The 12,182-nt window shown below is 40.8% G+C and overlaps 1 protein-coding gene across 1 annotated transcript in view; it reads left to right on the top strand.

Annotated features, from left to right (window-relative positions):
• The window catches only part of VAPB (VAMP associated protein B and C), a 56,645-nt gene that overhangs the window by 22,708 nt on the left and 21,755 nt on the right, over nucleotides 1-12,182 (top strand). Inside the window, exon 2 of the mRNA XM_010365136.2 lies at nucleotides 7,189-7,341. Coding sequence (XP_010363438.1) covers nucleotides 7,189-7,341 — 153 coding nt within the window. The remainder of the gene's footprint in view (nucleotides 1-7,188; nucleotides 7,342-12,182) is intronic.

Here is a 12,182-nt window from a genome sequence, read left to right as displayed (position 1 = left end):
TATTGTCTCTGTAGTTTTGCCTTTTCCAGAATGTCATAGAGTAAAAATCATACAGTATGCTACCTTTTCATACTGATTGCTTTCACTCAGGAATATGCATTTAAGGCTCCTCCGTGTCTTTTCATGGCTTTGATAGCTCATTTCTTTTTAGCAGTGAGCACTATTTCAGTGTCCGGATATACCACAGTTTATTTTATCCACTCACAAAATGCTTCTGCATTTTGGCAGTTATGAATAAAGCTGCTATAAACATCCATGTGCAGGTTTTTGTGTGGATATAAGTTTTCCACTTACTTGGGTAAATACCAAGGAGGGTGATTGCTGGATTGTATGGTAAGAATATGTTTAGTTTTGTAAGAAACTGCTAAATGGTCTTTCAGAGTGGCTGTGCCCCATTTTTCATTCCTACCAGCAGTGAATGAGAGTTCCTGTTGTTCCACATCCTCACCAACACTTGGTATTGGTAGTATTTTAGAATTTGGCCATTCTAAAACCTAACAATAAGAAAATGAACAAATGTCTAATAGTATCTCATTGGACGTCTTTTCTTTTTTTGTTTTTCTGAGATGGAGTCTTACTCTGTCGCCCAGGCTAAAGTGCAGTGGCACAATCTTGGCTCACTGCAACCTCTACCTCCTGGGTTCAAGTGATACTCCTGCCTCAGCCTCCCCAGTAGCTGGGACTATAGACATGGGCCACCACAGTTGGCTAATTTTTGTATTTTCGGTAGATATAGGGTTTCACCATGTTAACCAAGCTGGTCTTGAATTCCTGACCTCAGCTGATCCACCTGCCTCAGCCTCCCGATTACAGACGTGAGCCACCGCACCCGGCCAGACATCTTTTCATATGTTTATTTGCTCTCTGTACATTTTTGGTGAGGTGGCTGTTCAGATCTTTTGCCTATTTTATTTTATTTTATTTTACTGTTACATATTTTTTTGAGACGGAGTCTCTTTCGTTCTGTCACCCAGGCTGGAGTGCAGTGGCGTGATCTCAGCACATTGGAAGCTCTGCCTCCTGGGTTCATACCATTCTTCTGCCTCAGCTTCCCGAGTAGCTGGGACTACTCAGCCCACCCCCACGCCCAGCTAGTTTTTTGTATTTTTAGTAGAGACGGGGTTTCACCATGTTAGCCAGGATGGTCTTGATCTCCTGACCTCGTGATCTGCCTGCCATGGTCTCCCAAAGTGCTGGGATTACAGGCGTGAGCCACTGTTCCTGGTCTTCATTTTCATATTATGGAATTTTAAGAGTTCTATGTATATTTTGGTTGACAGTATTTTATTCGGATATGTTTTTAGCAAATATTTTCTCCTGGCTTGTGGCTTGCTTGTCTTCTGCAGAACAGATGTTTTTATTTTTAATGAAGTCTAGCTTATCAGTTATTTTTTTCATGGATTTTGTTTTGGTGCTGTAAGTAGAGTCACTTCCAAATCCAAGGCCATCTAGATTTTATTCTGTCATCCTCTAGGAGTTTTATAGTTTGGTGTCTAAATATATTTTAGCCTTTATTTTCTCGTAGAATTGCTGAGTTAAAAGTAAAATTATGGCTGGGCGCAGTGGCTCACACCTCTAATCCCAGCATTTTGGGATGCCAAGATGAGTGGATCACTGGAGATCAGGAGTTTGAGACCACCCTAGCCAATGTAGTAAAACCCCGTCTCTATTAAAACTACAACAGTTAGCCAGGTGTGGTGGCATGTGCCTGTGGTCCCAGCTTCTTGGGAGGTTGAGGCACGAGAATCGCTTGAACCCGGGAGGTGGAGGTTGCAGTGAGCCGAGATGTGCCACTGTACTCCAGCCTGGGTGACAGAGCGAGACTCTGTCTCAAAAAAAAAAAAAAAAGGTAAACATATATTTACTCCTTAAAAACATCTATCTTGCCATTTAGTAGATAGGATGTTATGCTATTCTTGAGGTAATACAGATAGGTAAGGCCTAGATTGAGTTTTCAGTTCATTGGGAGTTTTCATTGTTACTTTTTATAATTTGATGGGACATGAACTTTTAAATTATTCTTTTGTAAAGGTAGTATTTACATTTCCTGAAAGGAAGGATTTTAATTTTTCTTCCATGGGTCTTGAATGAATAATTACAGAAAAGCATTTAAGTCATATGTAGATCAGGAGACTGTTTAAAGATTTAATGGAATACTTTCCCCACAAAATGCTCTTAGGTTTCCTGACTGATAAGTTTATTCAGCCATTTTTTTATGACATTTTCAACACCTGGAACCTGACCTCTTAATGTTGTGCTGGAATGTGAGTGTCTTCTTTGACCTTTAAACCAGAACGTTGTACATCTTAAGGCCCAATTTTTGTAACTAAGAGTAAAAAGCAACTATTTCTTCTTTCAGTTTTAATGGTATTCAAGTTTTTGCTGGTATTGTAGTATTTGCCTTCTAAAACGGGTCAATTCTAGTCCCTCTTACTGTCTTACTCTTACCTCTTATTTCCTTAAACACAATTTAAAATGACAAAAACCCAAGCACAGTGGGTCCTGGGGGAAGGTGGAGGAAATAAATTATACTATGTTTAGCTTTATCTAAATACATTTTAGAGCATGTCAAGGAATTCATTTTCAGTTAGTGCTGTTTCATAAGCATCTTCAGCAAACTCACACAAATGTTCACAGGTGAGTATATGCATAATCTAGGATGTAAAGGGCATTGTTTACATTATTAAAAAAGAGTAACAGTTTCAAAGAGTATTGCCAATTTCTCCCAAATTCATGTTTTTTCACTTTTTTAACCTCTCATTTCACATTTTAGATGCTTAGTTCCTAGTTTTGCAGACATTATCTGAAATAAGGAATAGAAGATTAAAAATGATTTAAAGTATATACTGTGGTTCTAGAGACACATCATTTTTTTATCTCTAAAAAGGAAAAATGCTAAGTTTAGAAGGAGATTTCATTTGTAAAATTGACTGTACTTTATAAGTAATGTTTAAATTCACTGGTGATAAATATGCATGTTGGTATAGTAAAATCCCATTTTTTACATAATGCTTTAATGGAAATGGCAGTTTTATGAAGTGAAAGTGACTAGTAAAAATCTGAATGATGCTCATAAGCTTTTACATCATTTTTATTTATTGAAGGTTTTGTGTATGCTAATCCATTAATACAGGGGAAAAGGAGAACACTAACATAGTTTATTTCCTATAATTATTCAAATCGAATATAATTTATTTTCAATAAAATTCTTGGAGTAAATTGACCAGAGTACGGAGAGGAAGGTTGGCCTGTTCTTACAGACTGTCTGGATTTTTACCTATGGGACTTTGTGGTTTTACCAGTGATGTGGTTTCAGTGCGTGTATTTTCAGTATAGTTCCCTCCAGATCTTTACAAATAAAAGCCCGTGAAAGGCCAAGAAATCCCAAGCGTGTAAAGACCTAGTATTGTGGAGGGAGAAATCTGGGATGTTTATTTTATCCTGTTTATTATTACACATCTTGCTTGTCTTTTAACAATTTAGACTTCCTTTTATGTGATTTATGTAAGTTGAAGCACCATTAAGATTGCTGTGTAATAGCAATTAATTGTGATGTAATGGATTAACCTGGGGAAATTTTTAAAAACAGTTAAATATTTACATTTAAATTTGGCTTATTTTTGTAGAGTGCTTGGAAGAAGAGGTCAGTGTAAGAAATAAACAAGGCCGGGCGCGGTGGCTCAAGCCTGTAATCCCAGCACTTTGGGAGGCCGAGACGGGCGGATCGCGAGGTCAGGAGATCGAGACCATCCTGGCTAACACGGTGAAACCCCGTCTCTACTGAAAAATACAAAAAACTAGCCAGGCGAGGTGGCAGGCGCCTGTAGTCTCAGCTACTCGGGAGGCTGAGGCAGGAGAATGGCGTAAACCCGGGAGGCGGAGCTTGCAGTGAGCTGAGATCCGGCCACTGTACTCCAGCCTGGGCGACAGAGCGAGACTCCGTCTCAAAAACAAACAAACAAACAAACAAACAAAAAGAAATAAACAAATACTTAAATTTGGGATTCTCACACGCCAACTTCATAAGGGGGAGAGGAGGGAAGGAAGAGACTAGAAACTGAATTGGAAACTAGCAAGTATTCTGGATTTCATCACAGTGGAATCTTGCCAGCATCCTGGTTTTCTGCTCTCACTATACTTCAAACCATTTTAGAAAAAAAGATCTATGTATTTTTGGATGTTTTGGGGGCCATTATGAATTCTTGGCATTCTGCTGTGAAGATACTTCCATGTTTTTGAGGCAGAATCTTGTTGAAACTAGTCACTTTAAGCTTTGATTAAGCTTTGATTTAGAACGCTTTGTGGCCTGAGAGTTTCTGAATCACATTCAAACTGTTGTTGAGTACCTGTCATCCCTCGGCTTTATATTTGAAAGCTCACCCTAATTTCAGGTGTCTCTTTATGTCGTGCACATTTGTGTCCACTTTTTTCTCCCTTCCCCCAGTGTTGTGGTGCTGCTCTGCTTATGTGGAGTTCTTCTGAGTTGCAGTTTTTAGATGAGTGCATGTACATGGTGATTTGCTTGTGCCCTCATAGGTTTGTTTGTCCTTTATGCCTGTCTGTGTGTGTGTTTTATTGCTGGTTTGACCCTAGAAAATCAGAGCTTGCATAGCTAGTCTTTTTCCCCCTACTCCATGAGTGCTGAAGTGATCCCTTCCTTAAGCAAGCAAAGAGACTTACTAGGAGGACAGCTTTTTCTCCATCTTTATTATGAGTCAGACTGCCTGTGTTGGAGAGTGGAAAAGGGTAGTCACGGAGAGTGCTGCCTCTATAATCTCCCCAGCACTGCTTCAGCACCAAGTGTCCTGTTTCTCCCTTTATGCCACGAACTTGATGCAAGGATGGAGCAGCGTCAGCATCTGGCTCTCCCTTACTGTAGCTGAAAATCCTTTCGGGCCACAGGTACCTGACCTCCTTTGTACTCTTAGTTTTCAATGAGGAGCTGACTTAGAGTGTAGTGATAGAGTTGTTTGTGATAGAAAGGTAAGCAAATGGAGAAATTCTCATGGAGTGTTGCATCTGTGAAGGTGTCACTGCTCGTGGAATGAGAATAGTGTTTGCAATAATAATTCACAAAACAATAGATGATACAGTAGTATAGTCAGTTCTGCTGTAATGCATTCCTGGAATCACCACACTATACTGAGTAGCTCAGTAAAAACCACAGGGATTATGAGGGAAGTGTGGTTAGGAGCACAGCACTCAAAGACTTTGTTGGTGACACATGCACAAAGATAGGGCACTGGTAAACCCACAAATGCTACAGCAGATATGGCATTTTTCTTGAAAAAGACCCAAAGTTTGTGGATATGGACATCAGAAGAGTTGTTTTCTTGAAGTAAGGAGGATTACCTGAAATCATATGGAAAGTTGTAATACCAGGTGTGGATAGGTGTGGCTCATTACCCACAAGGTGAACTGAGGTATCTCGTAGGTGGTTGAGGTGTGCTTTTAAATTTTCTGTATTTCTTTGCAGTTGGGTTCAGCGAGGAGCAGTTTTCTGTGTTCCCCTAGTGTTGATAGCAGACAGAATCACGCAGAAACAAATATGAAAATTGTTTATGCCCAGAATATCCCTTTAATATGCACACGAGTAATGCTGGATCAAATTTACGTTTTCAAAATAAGCCTCATAGCAGAACTGGCTGTCGTTTGATTTTGGGATTGAGTCCCATTTCCTTCCTTCCTTATCACCATTTTTGATTTCTTAATTTGTATTAAGGTAAGCCCATATCAGATTGATTTTTTTTTTCCATGCCCTGAGCACCTCAAGAGTAGAGACACCAGCCTGAGATTTTAATTTTGCTGGAGATAATCCACACACAGGTGGTTTTCTTCTTGGTGAATATGTGGATTGAGACCTTTATTCCATGCAGCCACAGTGCTGGGGCTACAGAGATGGGTAAGGCATAATCCTGGTCCTTAGGAGCTTAGAGTCTCATTGAGAAGTTTTTCAGAACACACATTTGAATGACTTTGTTAGGTCAACATTACATATTTGTGAACAAATAAGCACACACCCTTTCCCCACCTTCACTTCTGGTTTCCTTGCAAATGTCAAGACCAGAGTAAAGAACTTGCCTAGAGGAAACACAAAAATACTTATGTACAGGTGAAAAATATGTCAGTTTGAAAAGGTGTTGAAAAGGACCTCAGTTTTTGTAGCCACCTGACTAATAAACACAGAGATCACGTGTCCACCATAGAGGGGTAAATGCAGAAAAGCAACTTTCAGAGTAATAGGAATAGTATTATTTCATTATGTGTTAGCCCCCATCCCTTGCCCGTGTGCATGTATATTGTTTGTGTAAACACAGATGATGTAGAAAGATCTCCCACATTGTTAATATTAGTTGTCTCAGGGGACAAAGTAAAGCTTATTCCTGTTTATACATCTTTTATTGTTTGGTTTAAGAAGCATGTTTTACTTTTTTAATTAAAAAAATCTTAACAAAGTAGGAAGTGAATAAATAATAGTAATAAAAGGTATCTTCAGGCCACTGAGCCTGTTTGAATCCTCCCGGTAGCCTCAGTAGTTAATACTGTCTGTAATGTTTCAGGTGTGGACTGCCCAGCAGGACTCTGAACTTCTTGCTATAGCCTAAGGTGATACGAAGTTTTCTGTAGCAACACTATAATGTTGAGAGTTTCTGTGTTTATAGACCATTAACACCTCAAAGTCTTTCTTCCATCTGCTACTCTTGGCACACCGTGCTTTAGATAATCATTTTGGACCGAGTTTAGTCCTTTGCGCTTTCCCTGTTAGATTTCATATTGTTGTTGTGGAAACCGGTATTTAGCATGGGTAAGAACTGGCCTTAGATGCAAGCCATCTGGTTACAGATCCTCACTACCACTATCATGAAAACTTGGACAAGTAACTTGTCCCCGCAAGCCTCAGTTTTCTCATTTACAAAACAGCAATAATCATAAAGTTGTGAGGGTTCAGTGAGATGCTGTATGCTAGAATACTTACACTAGGTACCTAGTGAAATAGTGGGAACATGGTAAATATTAGACGTTACTGGTAGTACATTAACCTCAGCTCATCTCTTTCATCCATTGGCATGTTAATGAGATAATCGTGGATCTCAGATCTTCCCTTAACTATATTTATAGCTCTCCTTTCCACAAACCTTCTCAACTTTCCTCATGAGACCCCCAATCAGTCTCTGTCTCATTCTACAGGTCCCTTCACTGATGTTGTCACCACCAACCTGAAGCTTGGCAATCCAACAGACCGAAATGTGTGTTTTAAGGTGAAGACTACAGCGCCACGTAGGTACTGTGTGAGGCCCAACAGCGGAATCATTGATGCAGGGGCCTCAATTAATGTATCTGGTAAGTCCCGAGACGAGGCCTGGAGGGTGGACTCAAAAGGCCCCTGGACAGTAGGTTTTCTTAAAGTTTGTATTTGCAGTGTAGCAAAAGAGGAAGATAGACTTCTCTCCACCCACCCCCTACCCCACCCCACAATCCTCTACCCCCTGATCAGAAAGCTGGGTCCCAGTCACCTGTTTTTCATAATTAATGCCTCCTTGTTTCAATGCTTACAGCCCCTTTGCACCTCAATAGTTAGAGCAAAACTGAAGTGATAACTTTAGACCTCACTTCAGAATGAGTTTTGTTTTTACTCCCTTGAAATTAAATCTGCCCTTTGGCAATAAATATAAAAGGGCTAAACAAACTTAATTTTACTTTGTGGGAGAAAGCTAAATGGAGTTATTTTCTTACTTAAGCTAAATGATTTCTGACATTAAGCTCATGCCATTTCCAATGATTGGCCACTGCACTTTACTGATTGTGAAACGCCAAGGGAGATGAGGGCTGAGGAAATTGGAATATACTCGAGGGTGTCAGTTTGGTGCATGTCTGATGGCTTTCCCTTCTGTCTGTGAGTGCATATATTTTCCAAAATCCAGCTTCTGAAAAGATGCTGGTAAAGTGCCCAAATTGAGAATTGGATTTTAGAGTTAAGGAGTTAAGGAGATGTCAGTGATGGGTTGGAGTTTAAATGCATTTTAGAAATGGAATAAACTTTCAGCTCATTAGAACTTCTCCAGCCAAGAAGGAGCTATGGGGGAGTGTGTATTTATCCTGTAAATATCAGGTGACTCACTGTCACAGAGGCTTCTGCATCAATAGAAGCCACTGCTCATTTGAAGTGAGTACCTCTCTGGCTTTTTCCATGATAGATTTTGATTGTGATACTTTTGGCTCTTCATTTGACACCTAAAAAAATGACTCACCTCTTCGGAAAGATATAAGGTGTTTCATTATCTGATCATTTCTGCAAACTCTTATTCCCTGCATCTGTTGGTCTCTCTCATTATGGTGCACCCATGCCAGCTCTCCCCCTGTGCTTCTCTGAGTCTGCAAGACCTGATCTGGACTCTCGAATCAGGTTATTATCTTGAAGTCAGGAGGATGGAAGCTGGCATTGATAAGTGACTTCAGTGTGCTGGACCTGCACATGTGCTATCTCACGTCATTTCTCTTACCTGCCCTGTGAGGGATGCGTTTTACCTCCATTTTACTAAGAAGTAGACTGGTGGTCATAGGATCATGAAGCTAGCAAGTGACAGAGCCAAGATGTGGATCATTCTGACTGGCTCTGAAGCCCATGCTCTTTGAACTGCAGCGCAGCACTCTGGAGAAAGGAAGGGACTGGGATTTTGGCGTTTCCATATCCTCTGGATCCGTATGGTTTAAATTTTTCTGTTGACGTCAAGGGCAGCTGAAATCTTTTATTCCCCTATTTTATCTACTTTCCCCCCTCGATTTCCATGCCCGTATCAAATTTGAGCAAGTTTGTCAGTAGATGAAAATTACCAATTTTCACAGTAAGAACAGGGAACGCAGCATGGTTTTCTGAATAAAAGAATCTCAGTAGGTAGTTGTACAATGTTAGTATGTTTTCTGATATAAAATATAAATATGTATGGGTGGGTGTATGTGTATGTCTCTATCTCTTTTTTTTTTTTTTTTTAAAGAGTCTCACTTTGTTGCCCAGGCTGGAGTGCAGTGGCGCCATCTCGGCTCACTGCAACCTCCACCTCCCAGATTCAAGCAATTCTCATGTCTCAGCCTCCCGAGTAGCTAGGATTACAGGTGCGTGCCACCACACCTGATAATTTTTATATTTTTAATAGAGACAAGGTTTCACCATGTTGGCTAGGCTGGCCTCAAACTCCTGACCTCATGTGATCCACCCATCTCGGCCTCCCAAAATGCTGGGATTACATGCTTGAGCTGTTGTGCCCGGCATCTCTGTCTTTCAGGAAGATCCATTGTTTCCCCATCATAGGAATTTTTAAAAAGCAAAAGCAAACTCTGCCTTTGTTCTGATCTATGATTGCTTACACAAGGAAGACCAAGACTTTGTGGTTGTGGCCTTCCTTTGGCAGATGAAGTAAGGCACAGAGTGTGGCATAGTCATCAAGGGTCACGTGGATGGTCATGGCAGCACTGCTATTTGAAGCTAGTGGCTTGGCTCCTGATCCAGTGCTCTTTCTGTCATACTAAACTGCCTCAGTAGTGTTAAGAGGATGACCCCACTTATGAATGAATATAAAAAGTACCATCATTCTCAAAGTTTAATGTATTTGGGGGAAAAAGTAGTTGAATAATAAAATGTCCATGTGTCTGTAGACTTTCTTCCTAGATGAGACAAGATCGTATCTGCACCTTAGAAAAGGGTTCCTTTGTTATTATTTGGTATTTATCTCAGTGCTTGAGGGAAACCAAGGTGAAGCCAGATATCATTGCATATCTAGGACAGCCTTGCAAGTCAGCAAAGGAGACCAGCCCCATTTGCTGCAGTTGTATCGCTGAGGGACCACTGCATCATTTATTAGACGTGCACAGCTTGGGATAAAAAGCACTGCCTTTTTCCAGGAGTCCTCTTGGTATTCATACAGCTACATGATGACATCTTGGTGAGTCAGTAGAGTCCTCAGGAAGAGGAGGATGCCAGTGGACAGGCAGTGCAGATAATCCAAAAGCCAGCCTCCCCTTCTCCCCAGATGTGCACATGGCCAAGCTTGGTTTTACCCACTCTCTTCAAAGATGAGTGGATTTGAGGTCAGGAAACCTGAACAGGAAGACCAGTTAGGCTGTTTAACCAGCCGGCTGAATTTTGACCAACCTATTAACCTTTCTAGGTTCTTGTTTTCTCACTTGTAAGGTAGGGAGAATAGTGTCTACCTTACAGAATGTTTACAAATACTGCAGAATCGACAACATGGTACAAGAGTGGTACATTTGTACATTGTTCTTCCTCTAGCTTTGACAAAAACCGGCTAGTTGAATTGACTGTTTAGAAATAAATCAACCCCTACATTTTGTTTGTTTATAGACCTTTCCTAATTTTGAGAAGAAATTTGTATTTTCTCTTCCTTGTATAATATTCATTTGTTTTTTTTTTTTTTTTTTTTGAGACGGAGTCTTGCTCTGTCGCCAGGGCTGGAGTGCAGTGGCCGGATCTCAGCTCACTGCAAGCTCCGCCTCCCGGGTTCACGCCATTCTCCTGCCTCAGCCTCCCCAATAGCTGGGACTACAGGCGCCAGCCACCTCGCCCGGCTAGCTTTTTGTATTTTTCAGTAGAGACGGGGTTTCACCGTGTTAGCCAGGATGGTCTCAAACTCCTGACCTCGTGATCCGCCCGTCTCGGCCTCCCAAAGTGCTGGGATTACAGGCTTGAGCCACCGCGCCCGGCCTATTCATTTGTTTTGTAGTGAAAAGTTGCCAGTACATTTTCAGATACAATCTTTAAAAAGGTGGCCACCAAATCAACTTAAAATACTGCTAGCGTTGCCCTGCCCACCACCCAGAGTGGGCAGGGCATACCTAAGAAGGACATGACCAGTGCACTTTTCCCATTTCTGAAAACCTTTGGGATGCACTAGCCATTCGGGAAGGCTATAAATCATTATTTTAAAGAGAGGAGGGGCGGAGGGGGAAGGAAAGAAAGAGAGGAGGGAAGCAGGAAGGTGGGAAGAGAGGGAGGGTTGATGGTAATGATGTCTGCCCATGGAACTGGCACCTGTGCTGGCCAGAGGGATTAAGGTTTTGAAGGCACACAGGTCCAGATTGTGACATGGAAAGCCAGATGTCTTTGAGACATACCCTGTGAAGCTCTTCTTACCTTTTCACATTACCCTCATATTCAAGGGACCTTACATTGTGCTTCAAAAGTTCAGGCTCTGACCTATCATGCTCTTTTCTTCAGAACATGGCAGATCACTTATTGGGTCCTTAAAAAAACTCCCTTTTATAAACTTACATGGTAAAGTAAGAGTGGACACAGGCATAACCTAAACTTTTTGTGTCAGTGGTTTATAATGTGTGGGCTTTACCAAAGAGTTGCTTTAAGATATGGCCCCCTGGACCTATGATTTGAATCCTTTTCTTTGTCCTTTCTGTAGGTGCTTGTCTTATCTCATTTTTATTGTAGCCCCTTCTGGGGGTTGTGCTTGTTGGATGAGGCAGCATGGTAGGTAGGGGGTGCGGGGGGCTTTCTGTTTGCATTCACTGGCCCAGAATGCTGTGGTTTTGGCCCCTTGCTCCATGATACATACTATCAACTAGAGATGGTTTTGAATTATTTACTCTGGACCTCAGCAAAATAGGTACACTTAAATAAAGATTGGAGAACGGGAGGTTGGATATTTTTCCTCCTGAGATTTCAAATGTAAGGAATAAAGAACTTTTTGAATTAATGAATTGTTTTGAGGCAGTGGGGGATCTTCCCAGTTGTTCTAGCTTTACAAAATTAAATCTATTTTCTGAACTGTATGGTGGGAAAATATTTTTAAGGTACATAATTTCTGAAAATCTCTTTGTGGTAAGCTGTTAGTGGTTGTGGATTTTTTTTTTTTTTTTTTTTTTTTTTTGTGCTTCAGTTAATAATGAGGGAGTTTTCCATTAATATTCCAAACCATGTTTGCCAGCGGATACAGCAGGTGAAGTGGTAAAATTATGGGCCCATCAAAAATACTTACGCTTCCTGTAATATGATATTAAGTTTAATATTTTTATAACCGTCACTGAATTCTAATTTCACTAAAGTAGCAAGCATGCTTCCATTTGTAGTTCAATTATGTACATTGGGTGCCTGTGTACCAAGCAAATTAGAAATGCAAAATATCTGTGTGTGGAGGGGGCCATTGGAAAGAGTCATT

The sequence above is a fragment of the Rhinopithecus roxellana genome, chromosome 13 (assembly GCF_007565055.1).
Source record: "Rhinopithecus roxellana isolate Shanxi Qingling chromosome 13, ASM756505v1, whole genome shotgun sequence".
In the NCBI taxonomy this organism is placed as follows: domain Eukaryota; kingdom Metazoa; phylum Chordata; class Mammalia; order Primates; family Cercopithecidae; genus Rhinopithecus; species Rhinopithecus roxellana.
The sequence above is the reverse complement of the archived record's forward strand: the minus strand, read 5'-3'. Positions and strand labels throughout refer to the sequence as shown.